Source organism: Salmo salar, chromosome 15 (assembly GCF_965601325.2).
Source record: "Salmo salar chromosome 15, fSalSal1, whole genome shotgun sequence".
NCBI classification, from domain to species: domain Eukaryota; kingdom Metazoa; phylum Chordata; class Actinopteri; order Salmoniformes; family Salmonidae; genus Salmo; species Salmo salar.
The window spans coordinates 41,487,661-41,515,324 of NC_138305.1; the positions used below are offsets into that span (position 1 = coordinate 41,487,661).

Consider the following 27,664-nt stretch of genomic DNA (forward strand, 5'->3'; position numbering starts at 1 on the left):
ACTGAATGATGCTACACTCAGCATGTGTCCATAATGTTGTGGTAGCCACTGTTCGAACTGTTCCTCACAGGACATGGCAGGATTTCTGGTTCGGGAGCTGTGGAATAATGCAGCAAAAGCTGGGCTATCGTTGAAAACAAAACGTGTACCCTGTTTTACTCCCAAAGTGCTCATTTTATTCTACATAGAATTTGGGCAAGATTTTGAGTCATTTGTTTTTAATGAACGTTTCTGAATGTGCACATATTTCACCTGTATGATTCCCGTGACGTATCAGAAGATGCACGTTTGTATTTATTTTTAGTTTGTTTTACCTCTTAAGCTGTGAGTCTTTAGTAAAACCACTGGTTATGAGTACAATTTTTTTTTTGGAATGAATTCCAATAGACCTACTCGTTCCAATCAATAGAAACTGCAAACACCTCATGACATGTTCTCTAGAAAGGCATTAGCGTAAATGCTTGAGTCAATGGGAAGCTGTTTGTCAATTACAGCACATTTAAAAATGTATTTGGGCTGTTTTAATACAATGTATGTGTGCTTGAGTGTTTTATTAGATTAGTACCACATCATTTAACATACAGTATATATTTCAATGTAATAACATGTTTTAACAGTGACACACGACACTGGACCTTTAGGTTGGTTTGCAACAAATTATTTAATAATGATACTGCAGAAAAGACAGTATATTCACATAGCAGTTTTTTTTGGCAGTGTTGGATGTGGAACTGTGTTAGAGCGGTCAAATCCACATGCGGCTCCTGGCATTATACCTACAGTTAACATGCATGGCGTCGCATTAAGAGAAAACCCATGCAGCCTTGTTTACAAATTCGAACACTGGAATGTGAGATGTTATCTACAGTACATCTCAATTAGGTTGATAGAAATCCTCTATTTTATTTTGTTTGAATGCTTTTCAATTTGAGCAACTTTATTTCTATATAGCCTAGATTTTCTAATTCTGAAATTCCAATGCGAGTGGGACAGGTTTGGCTTTGTGACTCCGCCAAAACATCAGTCTATGCGGGTGTCAGCTATCACCGGTTAACACTTGATCTGATTGAATCTAGGTCTAAAATCAGTAAATGTCTGAGAACATCTATCACCTGAATGTCTGATAAACGTCACAGTTAAGTTAAAAAACAATAAAAACTACTTGAACAATAAACACAAGGAGAAAATGTGTTAATTATGTAAATAGAAAAGAACCCAGCTGTATGGTCCATTATTGAAGATTAGCAGTAATAACCAGAAATAAACACATTAAAAATAAACTTTTAATCCCACAGGGTGTCAAAGCATCTACACCGCTTGACAGCTGTGACCTATAATAAGCATAAATTGTGTATCATATACATACACTGGATGGTCATTCTGCCTCCGATCAAGGCTCATGTGCAAACAGTGCACAGTTGGAATAAAGGAGATATTAGTATGATTCAAAGGTGTGACAGTGTATTCAGTAGAATCCAGCACAAGGCCTTACCTTGGTCCCCATTAACAGTGCAGTACTGCCCTACAAACCCAGCACATGCAATTTCAAGTATAAGTATCAAATACAACTTCCTCCCCCCAATAGTGTTATATGACTGTCCACTCTTGGAAAGTAGGGGCTCTACTCAATGTGTATTGCTGAAGCCGTACAGATTGCACAATAGAAATGTAAAAGATACATTTCCGATTGAGCTAACATATGCAGCGTTTACTGTGAATGCAGGAACATTGCCTTTAAAATGTTTCACGCTGTAACACTGGACTTCCACAATACGAATTGAATAGAGCCCTAGGTCCTAATGATAATACAAAAAAAAAATAATTATACAAAAAGCTAATAGTTGTAATCATAGAAATTAAATATCAAGGACAGGAGTACTTTACAGTATCACAATCTTTCTTTTTGATGTTGTATGGAAACGCATATAGAGCTAAGTAGGAGGTAGATAATGCACATTTGTGTTGGTACTTGATGGGGCTTTGGGTAGATAGGCCTATGTCATGCACTCCACATCAGGTAATGTAATGTGGCCTCTGGGCCATTGAGGGGCAGTAGAGTGCTAATCCTGGTCTGGGGAGGTAGTTGAGTGGTTCAGACTGGTCTAGTAGGTCCTCTCATGATCACTGCTCTCGGACATGTTGTTGCTGGGGGTTTCTTGGGCACTGGCATGGGCGGCTGAAGACAACACCTCCTCAAAACTCCCTCCACCCCCTTGGCTTCCCACCTTGGTCTGCTCCAAATCCAAAAATGCAGAGGCACACACACACACACACAAAAACAAACCAAAATGTTAAAACCTATAAGAATCTGACATTTCTCTGGTGTTCTAACAACCCTGCTGATGACAACATTAGGCTCTATGACAACATTAGAATTAAAAAAAAGAAGAAAAAGATTTAACTAGGCAAGTCAGTTAAGAACAAATTATTATTTACAATGACGGCCTACACTGGCCAAACCTGGAGCAATTGTGCGCCGCCCAATGTGATACCTAAACTAGAGGAAGTGAAGCTTTGAAAGAAAGGAGTCAACAAGAAAGACCTCAATACTGTTGAGGCCCATAATGTTTACTCACTTACGTTGACTTTGCTTAGGCCGGGATTCAATCCGATCGTGCTTTGTCCGCAATGCACATTTTAATGGCAATGTTCCCGCATTCGGAAGGGACACATTCTTAAAAAACGCTGCATATCTCAAATTGGAAAATTACCTTTAAAATGGGGCATTGTCCAAATCCGCAATCGGATTGAATCCTGGCCTAACTTCAACATTACGTAAATAAATCTCTCATAGCTCTCAGTCATTGCTCTGACAGCAACATGTGTAATGTTTCACATTACCTTTATGTTGGAAACAGTGCATTCAACCTTCTCCTCGAAGGACTTGAAACTGGGCGAGTTCCTGATGGGATGATTAGTCAGATCAGTTTCCCACAATACTATAATTTTAGCATACAACATGTATCTGAGTCACCATGAAGCAGAACTGCACAATGGTTGAAGCCAGCAACCATACTGTACCTTTACTGTTGTGTACAGTTTAACTAAAGCTGCCGGCACTTACAGTCCTCTCTATACTAAAGCTGCCTGCACTTACAGTCCTCTCTATACTAAAGCTGCCTGCACTTACAGTCCTCTCTATACTAAAGCTGCCTGCACTTACAGTCCTCTATCAACACAACACTGTGAGAAGACCTGTATGCTCAGTGTAATTGAAAGGTTGCTTTTTCTAGTGTTAGAATTTCTATGATTGCAGTATTTTCACACATTTATCTTTTAATAAACAGGTCAGATAGCTAGAAATGTATTTATCTTGTCCTGATGACTGCTGCAGTAAATAGACCAATATTATGTTTTACCTGTAAATTCTGAAACAATACCAATTCTCCTCATCATAATTCTTACAAACATTCAGCCTTAAGACAACAAGAATGACTGGGTGGTTAAGGATGGGGATCTAGTGGAGTATTTACTCTTATCACTACACACAATTACCTCATAGCGGGCATGCTCATTGAGTGGCGGATAGAGTAGCTGTCCCCAGAGAGCATGGCCCAGGTAAGAGAGAAGTTAAATCATTAACATGGATTTACAGAAAGCAGAAATCACAGAGCACACACACACAAACACCCACCCTCTAGTCTACAGTACGGCAACTTTTCTAGACATTTCTATAATAGAGATCTACCCATCATCCAATTGCCTAAAAGAAACATTCAATTCTTAGATTGAAATATTATAGCGGAATATAATAGCTTATATACTGTCATATGATATATGTTCTTAGACAGTGTTGGGAAAGGAAAGTATTGCTTACTTCACCCATATTTTATTTTAGCCCGAAAAGTAGTGTGTAGTTCCAGTAGTTACTTACACCGCTACATGGTAAAAAAACACTACTATTTGAGTTCAGTTAAACTACCACAAACCTACTGCAAAACATTTATGTAGTTAAATTACTAGTTCAACTACATGTAGTTCCCTACTCAACACTGTTCTTAGACGACTTAGTCATGCAGTATCATCTAAAGTGATGACTTATCCATATTTATATGACTAACAACTTCTAGAGAACTAGTAATGGTAATTGTACAAAAGAGAAAGAAAAATAAACTCAACTGTAACCATATTTGACTACCCTCAAATAAAACATGTTATGGTCAACAACACTAAGTCATGCATGCCTACTGGTCAGTTTGCTACAGATCTGAGGAGCTGGCGTATTCAGTATTATGTGACTGCACTGGAATTGTCTCAATCAAATCAATGGAATCCTGGAAATGATCCCATTCAGTTGGTAGTCATCATCCTAATTACGCTCATATTTAAGTATCTTAGTTGGTCTTTTGACTAGTTTCAGTGGAGTCATTGCAAAGACATACAGAATATCAGACTCCAAATCAGAAGTATAAGACTACTGAGATTACAATGAAACACAATATCTTACCCAAGTGAATTTGATCTTTTGATGCGTAGAAAGAGATGAAAAAACAAACATATTTCAAGACATTTGAATGACAGTATCAAGTGCCCCGCTTATACTGTACATTGTGACTTAATTTCAGAAATACTGCAAAGAGTTTAATTAATCTTCTTTTCAAGAAAAGCCACATAAAGATCCAGTCCACACACACTTCAAACACACAGTTAACCAATCAATCATCCAAGCTATGGCAATGCCATACTGTATGCTGTACTGTAGGCCTACATTATGAAATAGAATGCAAATGTTTGGGTTGCAACTATTTAAAAAAAAATCTGCAGTCTGTAGTGCCGAAGGTTTCATTACAGTAAGGGAGTCGCCAAAGTAAAGCCAGCAGCAAGTATCACCACAGGCAACATACCTTGCACTGTCTGGTACCTCGGAGCTAAATAATACTTTTAGCATATTTCAAACCCAATGCAAGTGGGCCAGGGCACTTTTTCATTTCACTGGGCAACATAGTGAAAATAATGTGTTGTACTGTATATGTAATTCACACGAAAAATCCACACAGGAACTAATTTGCATGCACACACAAACAAACTAGGGGGCATACCTTCTGGGATACATTAACTCAAGGCAAAACATGCTGGAATACATTAAAGAATGTCTATTTGTCTCTCTGGATTAATGTTAAACATTCCAAGTATTTTGTTGTGTTATTATCATGCAATAATGACGAAGATATTAAAAGAACAAAACAAAGCCTGATACCTCTACATCACACACTACATGACATGGACTGGTATAACAGTAAATCACAGTTTTCCTTTGTCATGGTTAGTCTGAGTATTGCATTACCAGTGACAGCTGTCTATGATACGATAGCTCCCCAGTGGCTGAGTGTAGAACCAGAATACTGGCCAGCCATGGAGCTCTATTGTGCCACCATGCCCTGTCAGAGCTCCAGTCCTTCAGGGCCGATCGTGGTCAGGAGCCACCCCGAGGGTCACTGTGGGCTAGCCCACAGCTCTCCCAGCCCTGATCACAGCTCTCCAAGCCCTGATCCAAACCCACCCCGGGCCTGCATCCAATCTGGCCTGCAGAAAGCCGCTTACTCTGGGCTTACGCAACGCAAACATGTCCCCTGTAACAGATTGTCTGGGTCAACCCCAGCAACAGTCAGGATTGGGCACATGACAAGGCAGACTGGGTGCAAAGAAGCAGAGACGAGGGGGGAGCGTGGTCATTCTGACTGGAGGGCACCTGTATTCTGTTTCAATAGCTGTAGGCTTAAAGATGTAGCATAAGGATTTAGTTGATAGGATATTAAATATTTTGATGTGTGGTTGCCATAGTCTCAAGTAACATTGTACCTCATATCCCCAAACTTCCTGCTGATGGCTGTTCCCAGTGCGGTGAACGCTGCTGTCGTTTTCTGACCTGCCATGCTCAACGTCTCCGATGTCTTTTTGTACCTGGCCAAATGAAAAGACGGTGATGATCAAAACAGACAAAGAACAGGATACCTTAGGACAGCCACTCCTGTGCTCTTCCCATCCCTGTCCAGAACACTGTTCACGACACACACACACAGATTAGTTTCATAGTCAGAGTTGGAGCCAGGGTGTAACTGATACTCCAGCTTAGAATCATATCTATACAAATCTGCCCGATGGGAATATCCTTTACCTGTGGACAGCAGATTTGATTCATTTTTATTCACTGTATATAGTGTACATACAGTGCCTTTGGAAAGCATTCAGACTCCTGGACTTTTTCCACATTTTGTTACGATACAGCCTTATTCTAAAATGGATTAAATGCAACATTTAATTACATTTTAGCAAATAAAAAACAGAAATACCTTATTTACATAAGTATTCAGACCCTTTGCTACGAGACTCAAAATTGAGCTCAGGTGCATCCTGTTTCCATTGATCATCCTTGAGATGTTTCTACAACTTGTTTGGAGTCCACCTGTGGTAAATTCAACTGACTGGACATGATTTGGAAAGGCACACACCTGTCTATCAGGTCCCACAGTTGACAGTGCATGTCAGAGCAAAAGCCAAGCCGTGACGTTGAAGGAATTGTCCGTAGAGCTCCGAGACAGGACTGTGTCCAAGCACAGATCTGGGGAAGGGTACCAAAACATTTCTGCAGCATTGAAGGTCCCCAAGAACACAATGGCCTCCATCATTCTTAAATGGAAAAAGTTAGGCACTACCAAGACTCTCCCTAGAGCTGGTTGCCCAGCCAAAACTGAGCAATCAGGGAAGAAGGGCCTTAGTCAAGGGGGTGACCAAGAACCCGATGGTCACTCTGACAGAGCTCTGGAGTTCCTATGTGGAGATGAAAGAACCTTCCAGAAGGACAACCATCTCTGCAGCACTCTACCAATCAGGCCTTTATGGTAGAGTGGCCAGACGGAAGCCACTCCGCAGTAAAAATGCACATAACAGCCCGCTTGGAGTTTGCCAAAAGGCACCTAAAGACTCTCAGACCATAAGAAACAAGATTCTCTGGTCTGATGAAACCAAGATTGAACTCTTTGGCCTGAATTCCAAGCGTCAGGTTGGGAGGAAAACTTGCACCATCCCTACGGTGAAGCATGGTGGTGGCAGCAATATGCTGTGGGGATGGGAGACTAGTCAGGATCGAGGCTAAGATTAACAGAGCAAAGTACAGAGAAATCATTGATGAAAACCTGCTCCAGAACACTCAGTACCTCAGACTGGGGGCGAAGGTTCACCTTCCAACGGGACAACGACCCTAAGCACAAAGCCAAGACAACGCAGGAGTGGCTTCGAGACAAGTCTCTGAATGTCCTTGAGTGGCCCAACAAGAGCCCGGACTTGAACCCCATCAAACATCTCTGGAGAGACCTGAAAATAGCTGTGCAGTGACATTCCCCATCCAACCTGACAGAGCTTGAGATGATCTGCAGAGAAGAATGGGAGAAACTCCCCAAATACAGCTGTGCCAAGCTTGTAGCATCATACCCAAGAAGACTCAATGCTGTTATCGCTGCCAAAGGTGCTTCAACAAAGTACTGACTAAAGGGTCTGAATACTATAGTATAAATGTGATATTTCAGTTTATAAATTAGCAATAAATTCTAAAAACCTGTTTTTGCTTTGTCATTATTGGATATTGATGATGGATAAAAACAATTTAATCAATTTTAGAATAAGGCTGTAACATAACAAAATGTGGAAAAAGTCAAGGGGTCTGAATACTTTCCGAAGGCACTGTACCTGAGCAAGGCACGGGTGAGAAAGACTGTTTCCCTATTGATGCTGCAGAATCGATGGGAAACAGAGGAGAGCATCACTTTGATAATTTGTACAGCTTAAATACCACTGTTAGGGCGCTGGCCTATAAAGGGAAGCCATTGATTTTCCTCTTTGTTTTCTAGGTCTAACAGCCTGCTAGTCTGAAGCCAAACCTGGTCTCCGAGCATTTCGTATTTTTCTGTATGTAAATTCCGAGACACTACATTTGGTATGATATGTTACGTTTCGTATGGTATGTAATAATTTGTGGATGTCCATCACCCAACTTGCATTATATGTTATGAATTTGCAAAATGTACATTATGTTATGAATTTGCAAAATGAACTACGTTACACATTTGCTAAATGTATGACATGTTACAAATTCTAGCTAGGTGGCAACTTTAGCTAACTGGCTAACGTTAGCTAGGCTAGGGGTTAGGGTTAGCGGTTAAGTTTAGGTGTTAGGTTAAAGGGTTAGAGTTAGAGAAAGGATTAGCTCAAGGGATTAGGGGAAGGGTTAATGTTAGGAAAGGGTTAGCCAACATGCTAAGTAGTTGCAAATTATCTCAAAAGTAGTAAGTAGTTGAAAAGTTGCTAATTAGCTAAAATTGTCTGTGATTCAAACTCGCAACCTTTGGGTTGTTAGACAGTCGGGTTATACACCTACCCATTAACCGACCAGGGGTTGAGTTAAATGTGGAAGACACATTTCAGTTGAATGCATTAGGTATCCCCCCTTTCCCTTACTTTCATTTTTGCCATAAGTAACCATATGTCTTATATACCCATACCAAAAGTAACATATCATACTAATTTGAGTGTCCCGGATTTACTATGTTACGTCTAGTCTATGAGACCAGGATGTGCTGCCTGCCTGGCTTCCAACCTCTCAGAGCCCCAGGCCCAAGAGCCTGATTACCGCTCAGTGCATTAGACACAGACTGCATGGAAATCTGAGGTCCGCATCTGGCCGTCAGACACACTCTGCCTGCTAACAGTTCCATCTGAAAATGATCACTACGCCTCCATCAGAATATCATGTTCATGTTGCTGTCCGAATCATCTCTTGTATTTATCTCAACTCGCACATTATTTGTCCTTGCTTCCGGCCTAACGTTTAGTTTGGTACAGCGGGGGTTAATATAAGCCTTGCAGTCTGTCTGTCCGACCTCGGAAACAATGTTTCCCTTTTGAATTTCGATCTCTGTAGTACCATAGAGTGAATGGTGTCCAGACTTATAGTCTATGGTCTGCATCTGACCCATGGATTGTGCAATGTGCTTTTATAACACAGGAGGTTGGTGGCACCTTAATTGGGGAGGACGGGCTCATAGTAATGGCTGGAACGGAATGAATGGAAGGGTATCGAACTCAAACACATGGTTTCCATGTAGACGAGACAACTTTTTCTGAGCCAGTCAAAATCATGCACCAACCCCAATATCATGGACATATCCATGTAAACGCCAATCGAAAAAAGTTCAAAGAAACGAAAATGCAGCTAGTGTACTGCCATTGCAGGTTCAATATTTGATGTGACTGAATTAGCTGAAGTTAGCTAGCTAGCAAGTGACAATAAGTTAGAGGCTACACAGCAACCATTATGTTTATGTAGGACAACGAGCCTTTCGCATAGCAACTACACAAAAATAATTAAACGACTGGAGCAATTAAACGTCTGGAGCAACATGACCAAAATAACTAACACCCAGATCATTGTCCGGACAATATCTTCTGGTGGAAGAATGAAATTGCATGAATGGACTCAAAATAACTGTTTAAATGAAAACATGTAATTCATTGTTATTGTAATATGATGGCAAGCGTTTTATAAAGCAATAATGCATGCGAAGCAGTGATATATCACGAATACTGTCACAGGTAAATGGGTTGACCAACAACACCATTCACCTGTGACTGTATTAATGATACAGCACTGCCTTGTGGCTTATTGTTTAATTAAACCGCGGCATTGTTGAATACTTGTTTCTGATTGGCTTGAAGGGCCTTCTAGAGCGTCCGTTATTTCCCTATAGCGCACGGCATATCAGCACGGTAGAATTCAATGGCTATAGTTAATTCCTACATGTTCTATGTTTTAGCTGATTTTGAAAGCAAAAGATCAAATTGAAAACATTATTGGTATTGCGGAATTCGATTTACATAATAGCAAGCTAGGACTGACTGTTTGGTTAGCTAAACTAGCAAGTCTGTTTGGTTACCAGGGTAACTACCGTAGCTATCTAGTAAACAACGGACGCCAACAACAAACCACACTGACAATAGATACAGCTCAGCCGTTGAGGGAGTTGTTGACCTCCTTCACACTTGTCCCTGTTTTGCGTTGGTGTTGAGACTGGAGATTAAGGAGATATGTTGTGGAATTTCCATAGTGGAGGCCCCCTAATCTCCTCTCCTCTCCCATCCAGCCAATGATCCCTCAGCACCACCGGATCTGCTTGGCCCTGGCGACTTGCGGTTCCCCCTCACCATGGTAACAGTGATTGGAGAGGGGCACTGCTCATTTGCGCACCTAGTTAAAGTGTGACTCTGGTAACTGAATAACCAGGGAGACAAGGCCACTCTGGAAACACACAGACCCGAGATGGAGGAATGAAATCTAGGCCGACTGTATGGCTGTTCACACAAAATGGCTATATATACAGGACTGACCTACACTGAGTGAACACCTGGTCTTTCCATGATATAGACTGACCAGGTGAAAGCTATGATCCCTTATTGATGTCACCTGTTAAATCGACTTCAATCTGTGTAGATGAAGGGGAGGAGACAGGTTAAATAAGGATTTTCAAGCCTTGAGACAGTTGTGACATGGATTGTGTATGTGTGCTATTCAGAGGGTGAATGGACAAGACAAAATATTTAAGTGTCTTTGAACAGGTTATGTTAGTAGGTGCCAGGCACACCGGTTTGAGTGTACTAAGAACTGCAACGCTGTTGGGTTTTCCCCAGAATGGTCCACCACCCAAAGGACATTCAGCCAACTTGACACATCTGTGGGAAGCATTGGAGTCAACATGGCCAGCATCCCTGTAGAACACTTTCAACACCTTGTAGAGTCCATGCCCCGACGAATGGAGGCTGTTCGGAGGGCAAAAGAGGGTGCAACGCAATATTAGGAAGGTGCTCCTAATGTTTTATCCGCTCAGTGTATATGAGCTCCACAAAACAAATCAGCGGTCCACTTAACATATCTTTCAGGGTTTGTCCTGGTCAGAACTGCACACATTGTTTTGATGTTGATCAGTGTCTCAGAGAGAGCCTGAAGCTGCTGTTTAATTTGACTGGCTGCTCCCGTGGGCAGACGTGTCCTGGGCCAGGCAGCCTGGCAGGCAGCACTGTGCTGCTGTAGATGTAACAGCACTAATAGGCTGCTTGCTCCATGTCAATGTCTGCCTCACTGAGCCTGAACAGACCGGATCCACACATACATCACTCTGTGATGCCCATAAAGGCAATCTCTGGTGTAAGGAGCAAAACACCTTAAGGGCCCGAGTGCCATTTTCCTATTTTCTTCTCCAAATGCTAAGCTTATGCACTTACTCTGAGACAGTCTTTAAATGGCAACAATAAATGGCAACTGTAGGAGTCTAATTTAGATCCCCCCTCCCCATCCCTCTGGCTCCATGCACATTGGAATGTATTGTAACAACATATTTGACACATCACACAAGCATAATACACACACTGAAATATGTTGGGTACTTACGCAGTGGAAGTCTGCATGTCATACCAGCTCTTGTTGAAGTTCTGTTTGAACTCACTGAGTGGTGTTATACCCAGTTTGGCTTTGAGCTCTGAGTGGTGTTTCTCTTTGGAGGCCAACACTTGCCTCAGGGTGGAGATTTCTTCCTCTAACTAGAGGGATAAACATAAAGAAAAACAGAGAAAAAAGAGAATTAGAGAAATGGAGTAAGAGAGGGATACTAATTTCCCCTTGGGCTCAAGTATCCATATGTGACCTTATTTGCTTTATAGAGCATTCATTTGGAATGCTCAAAAAGTGTAATATTATTTTGGGATGAAGCCTAATACGCTACAGAACGACACTACATAGATGTTGGTTATAGAGCTGTAATAATAAACTGAGGGAACTGAAGTACAGAACACTGACTCTCCCTTATAACACAGTACAGTGTATTTGGCCTGAGCCCAGTTGGCCCGAGGTCAACACCAGAGGAAACAGTGACCGGCAGTAACAACTGTAACCCAAATCCCAATTATGCTGAATCATAATATGAAAAGAGTTCTGCCGATAGAGCTGCCAGCATTTACATAACTCATAATGCCCTCTACTTCCGGTCCTATTTTCCTGATAATAAATCTCTCCCATTGTCCAACACTGTCTGCCCATGTGAGCAAGATAAGTGTACTAACTTTTTAGCAGTCTTTCGCTTATTTGGATGGACAGAATGAAGGTAGAGCTTTCTTGAATCCAACTCGATCAACATACCAAGCTAAACATTGAAAAACAGATCAGTGAAAAGTGCTGATGAGAGGGACTACCTTTGTGAGTTCACTCAATATTTCCTCCCTCTCTTCATCAGTCATAGTGTTGTTGAGGTCCACATCTGACACCATCTCTTCATCTACTTCTGTTACAGGCTCTGGGTCCAACAGACCTGGGGATAGACAAGGATGGAGGCTTAAAAACTAAACCAACTCTCCAAAAGTTAGGAAACTACAAACTCTCATATGGTGGACATTAACAATCACATACAGTAAGTCATGGCTAGTAACTCAGGCACCCTGCTGTGAAATGGTCCAACTAGAAGAGCTGAGTAGGCTACAGCAAGGCAGATCCACAAATCTGTTGCCATAGTAACATGGCCACAGTTCAGACATAATGAACTAGATCACTGCTCTGCGTCACTGAGACAATGGCAATATACCCAGCATGACCATCATAATACTCTACACTAGAGCTTCTATTTCCAAGCCCATTTATATTTTTATGCATTTAAAGCTAAGATACAGTATCTTCTGGATAGTTCAGAGAAAAGTAATGCTAACCTGTTCCAGAAGGCCACCAGTTATCTATTAAAGCTTATACAACTAGGTGGGTCTAATCCTGGATGCTGATTGGTTAAAACTGCATTCTAGCTGGTGTCTATTCCAAAAGTTATCACCGGCTAAAGCTATGACGTTGACGTGCCCATTTACTCTGTTCCATCTCACTGCGTGAGCCACTGTCTCATCAGCCCAGCAAAGCAATTTATAAACTTGGTCTCCACTATAAAAAGCATCTAGACATTATCTCCCATTTATTTTAGACTAGCATTTGGTTTTCAACAGCGGAGATCATCGGTTTTCAATATTGAAATTCGATCTTCAGCTGTCCCATAGTAATGAACGTGTCGTGAGTCGGGACGAGACAGACAGACAGCTTTTCTCAGCCAGTCGAAATCATGAATCAGCTGGCATAATTTTTATGGATATATACAAAGAAATGTCAATAGAAAACAGGTAAAACGAAATGCAGCTAGTTTGCAGTCTTTCCATTTTCAGTTTGAAGTGATTGTGTTACCTGTGGTGTTGCCTAGCTCCTGCTCTGAACAAAAGTGTCCTGATGAAAGAGTACATTTTCTACGCCAGGTGAAATCACGTATCATTAGCTCATTGTTATGGATGTATCCAAATAAATGGCACTATAAAACTGCTTAAAACGCAAATGCAGCTACTTTTCTGTCATTTTGGCTGCACTGTTTGATGTGACCGTAAGTTAGCCGTGGTTGGCTAGCATTTAGAACGAACGACTGGGTCGCGTCCATAGATGCGGAACAAAAAGACTTAACGATTGGGGCGTGTCTCCGGCAACCGAACCGATAGAACAACCAACCAGCTGACTTGGGTAGCAACCTTAGATTTGTGTCGGGACTATATCTCGTGGAAGGATGAAATAGTATGAATAATGAAAATATATCAACCACTCATGTCATCTATAGATTGGAATGTCCACAGTGCAAGGTGTTCTACATTGGACGGACTAAGAGACGCCTTCAAGATCGCCTAGCGGAACACAAGTACGCCATACGGGTAGGCAATGAAGACTACCCCATGGCAAGGCACTACAAGTCCTTACACCATGGCAACCCTGCCTCCCTACAAGCTATGGGTATTGATCATATACCGGCCTCTATTAGAAAAGGGGACCGTCTTAAACAGTTAAACCAAATGGAAAGTTTTTGGATTTACAAACTACAGACCACTAAATACCCGGGTTTAAATGAAGATATGGATTTCTCACCCTTCCTGTAGGGTTGTGATGGGTACATTTGCTGTCATCTAGTGGATATTTTGCTCAATTGCCCTCAGCTATGTTTAGACTCTTGTTGTTCATGTTTTGCTGTGTTCTAGTGTACTATGGAATATATTGCTTTCTTATTCTTGACACTTCGCCCAGACATATTTAAGGTTAGAACTACCTTTCTAAGTGTTCTGATACTTCTAGTTTGGAGTTACATTTTTATGATAACATAGCTACAGTATTTCACTTTAAAGTGTGTATACTATTGCTTACTAGTAGGTGTGTCCAATCAATTTTAACCACTCCCCCTTCTAATTATGGTTAATTGGGAAAGCTGTTAAACAGAGAACATTGTATTATTTCTTTGTACACCCTGATGAAGGCCATGCAGCCGAAACGCGTCGGTTTTTTAAAAACATTGTTTCTATTGAACATGCCATACTAATAAAGGCATTTTAATCAATTATATGAAGAGTGCCTTGGTCCTCCTTTCTTTTTGAAGTATTATTTGAATATGTTGGTAACCCGTTGTATAAAAGTGATAATGCCCTCGAAGCCGGTGTTGAGGATATATTAGCACAGTTTGCCGGCCCTATACGAATAGCAATATATTCTCCCAACACCAGTTTATCTGGCATTATCACTTAATTAACCGTCTTCGATGTTGTTTCTTATCTAGTTCCACTAAAACAAAAAAGGTCAATAGGTCTGACTAACAGTGTCTAATTAAATAGGAGCACAAATCTATTGTTTATTGCAATTGTTTCTGGAACCTAATAGTGATCTAATTACATGATAATAAGTGTGGGTGTGTGTGCGTGCAGGCATGCATGCATTTGTGCGTTTACAGTTACAATATAAGCAAAACCAGACAAACATCATAACACTTCCTGGTACGTGAAGCACTGAATGTCTGGTCAATATCTGCAGCCCTGCTCAAAACGACTGACGCACAGACTGATGAAGTAATGGCCAAAGCCCTGACATGGTGTTCCCTCTGCAGATTAGATCAGCCATGAATTGTCCCTACTACCAATAGTCTCATAACTGCATAAGAAGTACAGTAAAGAGACTGTGGCTGTACATTCTATACAAGCCTACAGTAACACACCTGACAATGTAAACTGTATAGAAATCCCAACCTACACTAATCCCAAGGTTGAAAAGCTCTGAGCCAGGACATAAAACTACGACATCTAAACTGAAGGGATGTTATTGAGCAACGACAAGTTTCCTAAAACGAAGCTAGCTAGCGGATGTTTTTGTCCAAAGACGGCAACTAACGTCACGTCTTTGAGGCCTGGCTTCTCATTACATCTGCAGATGAATGGTGGCATGGCACAGAGCTTGTGATGCAGTTTGGCCACATAACCCAATAACAGAAAGGAAGGCTGTGCTGGGGAACGGAGTCCAATACTTTCTCATCAGAAGCCTTTGGAGCCGTTACCTTTATTTGGAGCCTTTCATGTAGCCTTCCACGTTATGAACTGCAGCTCTCCATGTGAATCACTCTTCAGCTCTGTCATTTTGCCTTGCTTCAGTGCTTGTAATAGTCAATATATTTCAGAGCACAATATAACCAAACGCAGCATTGTATGGTCATTCGATTTACCTCATTAGTTTTCTACTGACACTTTGCTCATCTCAAATGGGAAAGGATTCAGTTTACTTTGAACAGCGGTTTCTATCTTTTCACTGTGAAAGGGTAGGCCCCGGTAGGGATATGTTGCTTAGCAACTTGCCACGTAGACGTGCAAACCTAATCATTATCTTATTCATTAAATCCTTTTGTTGTCATTAAGACATGTCAACCTGTCAACACTGGGCTCACTCAATTTAAATCTGACTATTTAGAGGTCTTGTGTTTGTGTTGCCAGTGTGAGGTTCTGCGCCCATTAGCATTGTTCCTGAGGCCCTGAATGAGGTCCCTGCTGTGGATACATTAACATTTTCTCATGTTCCTTAAATAATCAATATGGCAATCAATATGAAAGAGCACAAAAACAACAGGAAACCATGCAGCCGGAAGTCGATGGACTCTGAATTTCCTCTTGACTCCCTGGCAGCCTGTCATCTGAATATCACATTGCTGTTGCACCACACAGCTCTAAACCTCACCCCCTCCCTGCCTCAGTCACTCAGAGCACCACAGTCACTGCCAAAATTATTGGCGCCCTTGATAGAGATGAACAAAGACTATAAAATAAATATTTCAAATACTCAGCTATATTGTATGAAGAAAAATGATACTCTTATACAAATACAATTACTCAGAGAAAGAGATTTTGTTTATCAAGTAATCATTTATTTTTCTACAAAAGAATGGTTGTCAAAATTATTGGCACCCTTGTTTTCAATACTTTGTTCACCCTCCCCTTGCCAGGACAACGGCACTGAGATTGGAAAACACATTTGAGGAATAGACCATTAGACCCTTCCTCCATACAGAATCTTTCCAGATGCTTGATATCCTTTGTCTGCACTAATGGACTGCCCTATTCAACTCAACCCACAAGTTTTCAATTGGGTTCAACTCTGGAGACTCAAATGTTATTTGTCACATACTTTGTAAACAACAAGTTAGACTAACAGTGAAACGCTTACTTACTTCCCAATAATGAAGACATTTTTTTTTAAATAAAAATAACATGAGGAATAAATACACAATGAGTAATGATAACATGGCTATATAAACAGGGTACCAGAACTAATTCGATATGCTGGGGTAGAAGGTAATTGAGGTAGATATGTACATATAGGTAGGGATAGGGTTGCAAAGGGTTGGAAACTCTCCGGGTAAATTTCCAGAATTTTTCTGGAACTTTTCCATGGGAAGTTAAGCCCGGGAATTTTCGGAATTTTGCTAAATTCAGCTAAAAAAGTTAGCTTATAACAGTGTACCTTTTTTTTGTGGCATACACAAGGCAATTCTATGTCTTGTGGCACATTTTGGTTAAACTATCCCCTCTGCATGCACAGTGTATTCTTCCATCCCATGTGCAGAGCACTCTTCCATCACATGTACAGCTGATTCTCAAGATCTTGCACACTAATGAGACGATATTGAGCCCACACTACTACAAAGTCTGAGCCAAGGACCACATATTTTCTGGTAAGTTTTGATTACAATACTGAGCGGGGTGAATATATTTTATATGACATACATTATTTTGTGTTAACTAGTAAATAGTAGTCTATTTGGGATGATGCTGGTCATGACTCACATCAACACCCTTTCAAAGCATTTCAGGGCCACAGATGTGAGTGCTACGGGGCGATAGTCATTTAGACAGGTTACCTTGGCATTCTTGGGCACAGGGACTATGGTGGTCTTCTTGAAACATTTAGGTATTACAGACTGGGTCAGGGAGAGGTTGAAAATGTCAGTGAAGATACTTGCCAGCTGGTCAGCACATGCTCTGAGTACACGTCCTGGTAATCCGTCTGTCCCTGCGACCTTGTGAAAGTGTACCTGTTTAAAGGTCTTACCCACATCGGCTACGGAGAGCGAGATCACACAGTCCTCCGTAACAGCTGGTGCTCTCATGCATGGTTCAGTGTTGCTTGCCTCGAAACGAGCATAGAAGGCGTTTGGCTCTTCTGGTATTCTCACATCACTGGGCAGCTTTCCCTTTGCATTCCATGATAGTTTGCAAGCCCTACCACATCCGACAAGCATCACAGCCGGCATAGGAGGAGTAGATCTTAGTCCTGTATTGACGTTTTGATTGTTTGATGGCTCATCAGAGGTCGTAGTGGGATTTCTTATAAGTGTCCAGATTAGTGTCCCACTCCTTGAAAGCGGCAGCTCTAGCTTTTAGATCAGTGTGGATGTTGCCTGTAATCCATGGCTTCTGGTTGGGATATGTATGTACGTACGATCAAATCAAACCAACCACAATCAGTCAGGGTTCTGTAATACTACATAAACTCTAAAAGGTTACAGTATCTGTCCTTGTGTACTCCTGATTTTGGAGTCTATTTCGGATGTTCCGCATCTGAACACGTCATTGTCACATTCCCAGTTCAGGTCAGCAGGTCTGGGTAGTCTGAAGGTAGTCTGTGGCATGACAACTCATCCTCACCTAACTCACACTAATCATATTCAGCAGCACAGAGGCCAGAGCTGTAGAAATACACTCTCTCATTTTCATATGCTAGGTTCTCAAAGTCATTATTGTTTTGCTGTACAACCTTCTCCACACCACAGATTATGTAGTATTGACAGCTAGCCCAGTGTTGTTCACACAGAATCAATCAACCTGATATGAACCTATAGGAAAACTGAAAGGCATATCTCTCACACTGTGGCTGCTCTGGCCATGCTAAAGTCTGTCATCCAAGGTGAAATATCTGTCTATTAGTGATGGTATCACAGTGGGTATCACAATGATTGTCTCTCTCTCCATTTTGACGACATGGAAAATGTACTGACACCCTCTCCTCTCGACCCGTGCACATTGAAAGCGATAGCACTGCCATCTCCTATTATCACCGCTAACTCATTGATGTTCAATGAGTTTACCCATGCAGTAAAATTACCTGCATTACGTATTGACAGAAGAAACAAATCCTGTAACCTTAACGAAGTGTGTCAGACGGAGCACGCAGCCAACATAACCGGAAGTGTTACTGTAAATCCCCAATCCCTTACCAATGAGCTCTTAACCACGGTAAATCAAATGGATCAGTTAGTAAATAAACAAGGTTATCTGGAAATTGGTTCCACTTTTTGCTTCCGTTTTAGACCATCTCGGCCTGTTACATCATTTCTGACCTGGCTATAGTAGTGGGATTTTCCTCAGGGATTATCAAACTAGATTTACCACAGTCCTTCGCCTCAGCCATAGCAGAATTAAGTAGTGGTGATAGCTAGCTCAAGTCAAAGATGCCATTTCAGATAGTCCTCTGACTGCAACTTCATCAAATGGTTTCTCTCAAACTCATTAGGTGAATTAACACTGTCTGGGGTGTTTTTATCCAATTGGTGGAGGGAGGTGAGAGTGAGTGCAGTCCTTCAGTCACTCACGATAGTGAGACTTAAAACATGAATCAGTAATACTGCATTACTCCAGTCAGAAGGGACACATCACATGAACATTCCTGTGAAGGGCAGTCAGATAATCAGAGAAGCAGCATACCTGTCCTGATATGTCCTTGTCCTCTTTCTTCATTTGGAAGCAGAAACGAGGGGGAAAGATTGTTAATTTTATGAAATGAGTCATTATTGATCAGATATACACTAAGTGTACAAAACATTAGGATCACCGCTTTCCATGACATAGGCTGGCCAGGTGAATTCAGGTGAAAGCTATGATCCCGTATTGATGTCACTTGTTAAATCCACTTCAAAGCAGTGTAGATTAAAGAAGGATTTTTAAGCATTGAGACAACGATTGTTTATGTGTGCCATTCAGAGGGTGAATAAGCAAAACAAAAGATTGACGTGCCTTTTCACGGGGTATGATAGTAGGTGCCAGGCGCACCAGTTTGAGTTAGAGATTGACTGATAATCGGCCAGGCCGATATAGCGGTCCGATATTGGCCTTTTCTAGTCTAACGTGCATCCTCGTTTAACCTTTTTTTCCTACCCACGCTCTCCTTGCTAGATATTATTCACATTTAATGCTTGGTAGCAAATGTCATCGCCATTGAGATAGTTCTCATAGTAGCAGGAAACAGCAGCAAGTGATATGAGCGATGAAGAGATGTGAAAGTGTGCGGAGTTACAGCCATCGCTCTATCCAACCGTAGTAGTAGGATCAAGTTCGCCCATTTATTGACCGATAGCGGCACTAGTCAATTGAGTTGTTTAGAGATGCGTCCTGGCAGCTAAATTGTTTAGAGATGCGTCCTGGCAGCTAAAAAAAATTAAATAATCCATATAAAGGTAAATGACAAAAAAATACGTTTCATAAGCATCCGTGATCATAAATCATGACGTTACGTTGGACCCATTTGCATTGAACAGATGTTCTTTTATATTCTCAAACTAACAGCAGTGCCTATATGATGTCCTTCCATACAGGTGTGACATGCTTGAGTGATGATTTTATGCAAATGTTGTTGATCAGTAGGGCAATATAGAAGGCAAACCATAGATGCCACAGATCAGCCAAAATCTACTTTTAAATATACTTAAGTATCAAAAGTAAAAGTATAAATAACTTTAATTTCCTTATATTAAGCAAACCAGATGGCACTATTGTCTTGTTTATTTATTTAAGGATAGCCAGGGGCACACGCCAACACAGACAATTTACAAACTAAGCATGTGTGTTTGGCGAGTCTGCCAGCTCAGAGGAAGAAGGGCCAGGGACTTATCTCTTGATAAGTGTGTGAATTGGAACATTTTCCTGTCCTGCTAAACATTTAAAATGTAATGAGTACTTTTGGGTGTCAGGGAAATTGTGTGGAGTAAATAGTACATTATTTTTGGTAACACTTTACTTAACCTATCATCATAACACATTATGACATGGTCATAACCATGTCATAGTATGTCACAACAGCTGACAACTTCTCATAACCTGTCATAACACTGTCATGACCCATATATGTTCACCTGTTGTAACATATATTGCGTTATTTTATGGCTGGTTATGACAATGTCAAAACCCACATTTATTCAAATATGTTTTTTCCCTGCAAAGAAGTTTGCTTTCATTTGAAAGTTTGTTTCTTCATTTTTGTAATGAATTATTTACAGTCATGTTTTTTTTCTCCATCATATTTTAAATAACCTGTAGAAAATAAACGTTGGTAGCCATGAAGTGCTTTAAATGCTGGTCATGCCATCTTAACCCAGTTAATCAAGAGAATTACCATTCAAATGAAATTACAGTGCATTCGGAAAGTATTCAGACCCCTTTACTATTTCCACATTTTGTTATGTTACAGCCTTATTCTAAAAGTGATTAAATCATTTTTTTCCTTTATCAATTTACACACAATACTCCATAATTACAAAAGCAACAACTTTTGGCAAACTCCAAGCGGGCTGTCATGTGCCTTTTACTGAGGAGTGGTTTCCGTCTGGCCAGTCTACCATAAAGGCCTGATTGGTGGAGTGCTGCAGAGATGGTTGTCCTTCTGGAAGGTTCTCCCATCTCCACAGAGGAACTCTGGAGCTCTGTCAGAGTGACCATCGGGTTCTTGGTCACCTCCCTGACCAAGGCCCTTCTCATCCAACTGCTCAGTTTGGTCGGGCGGCCAGCTCTCGGAAGAGTCTTGGTGGTCCCAAACTTCTTCCATTTAAGAATGATGGAGACCAATGTGTTCTTGGGGACCTTCAATGCTGCAGACATTTTTTGGTACCCTTCCCCAGATCTGTGCCTCAACACAATTCTTGGAGCTTTACAGACAATTCCTTCAACCTCATGGCTTGTTTTTTGCTCTGACATGCACTGTCAAATGTGGGACCTTATATAGGCAGGTGTGTGCCTTTCCAAATCATGTCCATTCAATTGAATTTAGCACAGGTGGACTTCAATCAAATTGTAGAAACATCTCAAGGATGATCAATGAACACAGAATGCACCTAAGCTCAATTTCAAGTCTCATCCGTTTTTGATTTTTTTTAAAATAAATTTGTGCAAAATTATAAAACCTGTTTTCGCATTGTCATTATGGGGTATTGTTTGTAGATTGATGAAAAATCAATGTAATCAATTTTAGAGTAAGGCTGGATCCTAACAAAATGTGGAAAAAGTCAAGGGGTCTGAATATATTCCGAATGCACTGTATTATTACCTTTGTTTTTTCCAATTTAACTACATAACACAAAGTCAAATGTATTGTTTTATTTAAAAAAAAAATGTATGCATTAATGCATACATGGCTGTCTAATGATATTGAATATCGACCTAAAATATTGGCTTCCTTGACCCCGAATTTTTTTTTTGTTCCAGCCCTAAAAAAATCCGTATCGGTCGTTCTCTAGTTTGACTGTGTCAAGAACTGCAACGCTGCTGGGTTTTTCACACACAACAGTTTCCCGTGTGTATCAAGAATGGTCCACCACACAAAGGACTTCCAGCCAAGTTGACACAACTTTTGGAAGCATTGGAGTCAACATGGGCAGCATCCCTGTGGAACACAATCAAACACAAACACACACACCTTGCAGAGTACATGGCCCAACGAGTTGAGGCTGTTCTGAGGGTAAAAGGGGATGCAAGTCAATATTAGGAAGGTCAGGTGTTCCTAATGTTTTGTACAATCAGTGTATAGGCCTAGACTACTTTGTCCAAGGAGGTCACATGTTCTAAACATACAGCCTATGGATATTACATGTTCATAACCAGAGAAAAAAATGGTGTATAACTTGTTATGGATAGGGGGCAGTATTTTCACGGACGGATAAAAAACGTACCCGATTTAATCTGGTTATTACTCCTGCCCAGAAACTAGAATATGCATCCAATTAGTAGCTTTGGATAGAAAACACTCCAAAGTTTCTAAAACTGTTTGAATGGTGTCTGTGAGTATAACAGAACTAAAATGGCAGGCCAAAACCTGAGAAGATTCTGTACAGGAAGTACCCTGTCTGACCATTTCTTTGCCTTCTTTGTCATCTCTATCCAAAACAGAGGATCTCTGCTGTAACGTAACACATACTAAGGCTCCCATAGGCTCTCAGAAGGCGCCAGAACGTTGAATGATGACTCTATAGTTAGTGGCTGAAAAATAGTAGCGCATTTGGTAAGTGGTCGATCTGAGAACAATGAGACGGGTGTGCGCGTGCACGTGAAGAGTACATTTTACTTTTTCAGTCTTTGAACGAAAACAACGACTCCCGGTCGGAATATTATCGCTATTTTACGAGAAAAGTCGCATAAAAATTGATTTTAAACAGCGTTTGACATGCGTCGAAGTACGGTAATGGAATATTTTGAATTTTTTTGTCACGATACGCGTCCGCGCGTCACCCTTCGTTACCCTTCGGATAGTGTCTTGAACGCACGAACAAAACGCCGCTATTTGGATATAACTATGGATTATTTGGAACCAAACCAACATTTGTTGTTGAAGTAGAAGTCCTGGGAGTGCATTCTGACGAAGAACAGCAAAGGTAATCCAATTTTTCTTATAGTAAATCTGAGTTTGGTGAGTACCAAACTTGGTGGGTGTCAAATTAGCTAGCCCGTGATGGCGAGCTATCTACTCAGAATATTGCAAAATGTGCTTTCACCGAAAAGCTATTTTAAAATCGGACACCGCGATTGCATAAAGGAGTTCTGTATCTATAATTCTTAAAATAATTGTTATGTTTTTTGTGAACGTTTATCGTGAGTAATTTAGTAAATTCACCGGAAGTGTTCGGTGGGAATGCTAGTTCTGAACGTCACATGCTAATGTAAAAAGCTGTTTTTTGATATAAATATGTACTTGATTGAACAAAAAATGCATGTATTGTATAACATAATGTCCTAGGAGTGTCATCTGATGAAGATCATCAAAGGTTAGTGCTGCATTTAGCTGTGGTTTTGGTTTTTGTGACATTAAATGCTAGCTTGAAAAATGGGTGTCTGATTATTTCATTACATTTACATTACATTTAAGTCATTTAGCAGACGCTCTTATCCAGAGCGACTTACAAATTGGTGCATTCACCTTATGATATCCAGTGGAACAACCACTTTACAATAGTGCATCTAAATCTTTTAAGGGGGGGGGGGGGTTAGAAGGATTACTTTATCCTATCCTAGGTATTCCTTAAAGAGGTGGGGTTTCTGGCTGGGTACTCTGCTGACATAATCTAATGTTTTGTTTTCGTTGTAAAGCCTTTTTGAAATCGGACAGTGTGGTTAGATAAAGGAGAGTCTTGTCTTTAAAATGGTGTAAAATAGTCATATGTTTGAAAAATTGAAGTTTTCGGATTTTCGAGGAGTTTGTATTTCACGCCACACCCTATAATTGGATATTGAAGTGGTGTTCCGCTAGCGGAACCTCTAGATGTAAGAGGATAACAAACATCTGAACATTTTTGACACATACATAGATTTCATAGGTGTTTCATTGTTTGCCTGATGAAGTTGACCCTGGTTAGGCAATTCACGTACAGATCCTTTTAGGCTGTATATGTAGCGAGAGAACATTTACAAATTTCAATCAGCTCAAACATAACATGCAAGAGAACTTTAGTATTCCAAAAGGGAAATCTTGCTATCTACAGTTTAAGTTGGATGTTTACATTGACTTAGGTTGGCGTCATTAAAACTCGTTTTTCAACCACTCCACAAATTTCTTGTTAACAAACTATAGTTTTGGCAAGTCGGTTAGGACATCTGCATTGTGCATGACAAGTAATTTCCCCAAAAATTGTTTACAGACAGATTATTTCACTGTATCACAATTCCAGTGGGTCAGAAGATACACTAAGTTGACTGTGCCTTTAAACAGCTTGGAAAATTCCAGAAAATGATGTCATGGCTTTAGAAGCTTCTGGTAGGCTAACTGACATCATTTAAGTCGATTGGAGGTGTACCTGTGGATGTATTTCAAGGCCTACCTTCAAACTCAGTGCCTCTTTGCTTGATATCATGGGAAAATAAAAAAAAATAAAAAAATCAGCCAAGACCTCAGAAAAATGACCTCCACAAATCTGGTTCATCCTTGGGAGCAATTTCCAAATGCCTGAAGGTACCGCGTTCATCTGTACAAACAATTGTACGCGAGTATAAACACCATGCGACCACACAGCCGTCATACCGCTCAGGAAGGAGACGCCTTCTGTCTCCTAGAGATTAATGTACTTTGGTGAGAAAAGTGCAAATCAATCCAAGAACAACAGCAAAGGACCTTGTGAAGATTCTGGAGGAAACAGGAACAAAAGTATCTATATCCACAGTAAAACGAGTCCTATATCGAAATAACCTCAAAGGCCACTCAGCAAGGAAGAAGCCACTGGCTCAGGGACCGCCTCACAGGCAAACTGGCGACCCACGGACCCCCATTAACCCCCCAAAAATGTTCACGTCTTGTCATCAAGTCATCAATGCTTTGTACAGCACTGATGAAGGTATAAGGCCGAAACGTATGCTCTTTGTTAACTTTTTTTGCACCTTTTGCACCTTTTTTTGCACCTCACTTTTTGCACCCTTTGTATTTTTTCGAGCATTGATTAAATGAAGTATATTCTTTTTAAATCTCGCCCTCCTTGGGTTATTCCTATTCAATGTTTGAGTGCTAGTCCCTTTAGAACTATCTTTATATTTATTTTATCTTACGCACAGGCCTCCTTTCTTTTTAGCTTGAGTGCAAACCCTCATACTGGCTTACAACATTTTAAAATGAATATGTGGTAAATAGTTTTTCATTATTTTGACCTCCTCACATTATAATTGGAAGAGGAAGTGTAAACTCTAACATAGCCTATTTTCACTAAGAGCAGCTGTTTAAACAAAGGTTAGCCATGGGTTGGCAAAATTAAAGTCCAAGTCAGTCAAGAAAGCTTACCAGCAGCCATTGGCACTTGACAGCCTGGTAATCTATTCACGGGTGCTTTTTCTAAGCTTATGTCAAATACTCCAGTGAGTGTAATTAGCTCCAATTAGTGTACTTTTCTCAATATTAGGAGTTGAGAATTAACATTGACTGGATTAGAAAAATTATATTATCCTCTTTTCTACTGTAGGTATGTAGTTAAAAAAAAAAATATTCTGTTGTTGCTAGTGATTTTAATAAAAACATTGGGGGGGAAACACTTTTCTTTCTTTATATATTTTCGCACACACCCTGCAGTACCTCCACGGACCCCTAGGTGACCGCGGAACTCCGGTTGAAAACCCCTGCATTACAGACTGACTGTAACTTGATAAACAGAGGTTGATAAAAACTAATGCCTAGACCTTGTTTGAACCAGAGAGTTGATTATAATATCCAGTATTCAACTGGTAACCTCATCTAGTGTGAACAAGATATGACAGCCATCTTGCTATTTGCAAGATCGGGCCAACTACAAAGAAACCCTCTCCAAACCAAATACCTATCACAAGGTTTCAATTATTTTGTCAGATGGTTATGTGGGGAGGGAAAATAGTGGACTTGCCCTTGAGCCAGTCATATGGTTTGCAAAATGAATTTTAACCAAAAGAGGGACATTGCAATATTACATCCACATGAACTTGATATTTTGTTACCATGTTGCAACATGATGTTGCACACTGGACAGAAATTGAAAAGTTAACCACGTGCTCCATTAGGCAGCCTACATGCGTCATGTGATAACTGGTCGCGAATGGCTACTCTGTTGATAAAATGTTTGTCTTTTGAGGAAGAATGTATTAAAAGTTATGACGCACCTATCAAGACCATCATTCCATATACAAGGTCAACTGCTTATTACGGTTATATATGCATTAAGGTTAACTAAGTCTATATCAAATATGAATACACTAACAACAGTTGTCGTTCATCTCTGCTAATTGTAAGTATAAAAAAATTGGCTAAATACTACCCAGTTGAATAAATGCAACAACAAAAATCCACTATGTGCAACATGTTATTCTATAATTTTAGAGAGTTGGAATTCTCACTCACCCTGTTGTCTGGTCTCCATTCGAAACAATCTGAAGCAGTTGGCTACTTCATGTAAATATAAATAGTTCTAGCAAACAACGCTTTGGACGTAGATATAGTCGCGTGCTGTCAGATGCCAGTCTTTACACGATTTCCTTCACTCTCAGTTTTTACGGTACCGCCACCATGGGCGGAGCGTCCAACACACACCAATGGTTGTGTACCCAATGACTCATAAAAATAAGGTTAGCGCTATCTGGACTCATTGGGACGGTCTTACCCTAAACCCTAACCTTAACCCCTACCCTTAGCCTTAGCTAACCCTAACCCTTTAACCAGTGTAGAGCAGCTGGTAGCCTAGCGGTAACAGCATTGAGCCAGTAACAGAAAGGTCTCTGGTTCAAATCGCCGAGCCGACTAGAAGAAACGTCTGTCGATGTGCCTTTCAACGCACGTAACCATAATTGCTCCTGTAAATTGCTTTTGATAACAATGTCTGCTAAAATGTAAAAATGTGTTAAACTTCAATGGGGTGGCGTTAGAGTTGGGACGTCCCGGGGATTGCATCCAACTAGACTGCCCTTTATTCACAAAGGAATCTGAAACAAGGTTGTAATGTTTTCATATTCCAAATACTCTTTCCTGTCTAACGAATGATGCGTGTCATGCTTATCAATACATTATCTAATACAATCAGAAAATTGAGAAAATGTTATGAAATAACACAAATGGAATCATGTAGTAACCAAAAAAGAAAAAAGTGTTAACCCCCCCCCCCAAAAAAAATAATTAAATATATATTTAGTTATTTATTTTTAGGTGTGATGTTGTAGGGGTGCTTTGCTGGTGACACTGCCAGTGATTTATTTGGAATTCAAGGCACACTTAACCAGCATGGCTACCACAGCATTCTGCAGCAATACGCCATCCCATCTGGTTTGCGCTTAGTAGGACAATCATTTGTTTTTCAACAGGACAATGATCCAATACACACCTTTGCACACTCTTGGCATTCTCTCAACCAGGTTCTTGAGGTAGTCTCCTGGAATGCATTTCAATTAACAGGTGTGCCTTGTTAAAAGTTAATTTGTGGAATTTATTTCCTTCTTAATGCGTTTGAGCCAATCAGTTTTGTTGTGAAAAGGTAGGGGTGGTATACAGAAGAAAGCC

The 27,664-nt window shown here is 40.6% G+C and overlaps 1 protein-coding gene across 9 annotated transcripts; it reads right to left on the reverse strand.

The window, feature by feature from the left end:
• Positions 1 to 642: 642 nt before the first annotated feature.
• Positions 643 to 26,921, reverse strand: LOC106571367 (tumor protein D53). 9 transcript variants are annotated; one of them, XM_082961745.1, is made up of 8 exons: positions 26,516 to 26,875; positions 19,114 to 19,140; positions 12,232 to 12,347; positions 11,435 to 11,583; positions 10,632 to 10,806; positions 5,800 to 5,901; positions 2,842 to 2,902; positions 643 to 2,234 (listed from the first exon to the last, which is right to left on the reverse strand). In XM_082961745.1, exons 1-7 carry the CDS (start codon positions 26,532 to 26,534, stop codon positions 2,864 to 2,866), a joined length of 627 nt encoding a protein of 208 aa, XP_082817871.1. In that variant the 5' UTR covers positions 26,535 to 26,875; the 3' UTR covers positions 643 to 2,234; positions 2,842 to 2,863. The 9 variants fall into 9 exon arrangements, with proteins under 9 accessions (XP_082817871.1, XP_082817872.1, XP_045551637.1 ...); XM_082961746.1 differs by having other exon boundaries at positions 643 to 2,231; positions 26,516 to 26,874; XM_045695681.2 differs by lacking the exon at positions 10,632 to 10,806 and adding an exon at positions 3,496 to 3,534 and having other exon boundaries at positions 643 to 2,231; positions 26,516 to 26,833.
• Positions 26,922 to 27,664: the final 743 nt, after the last annotated feature.

What these genes read in the sequence shown, in the direction of transcription:
- LOC106571367 (XM_045695681.2), bottom strand. An exon ending in GACATGCAGACTTCCACTGC is followed by an intron (nt 5,902 to 11,434) that starts GTAAGTACCCAA and finishes TCATTTGGCCAG; the next exon opens with GTACAAAAAGACATCGGAGA. An exon ending in ATGAGCATGCCCGCTATGAG is followed by an intron (nt 2,903 to 3,495) that starts GTAATTGTGTGT and finishes TCATCCCATCAG; the next exon opens with GAACTCGCCCAGTTTCAAGT.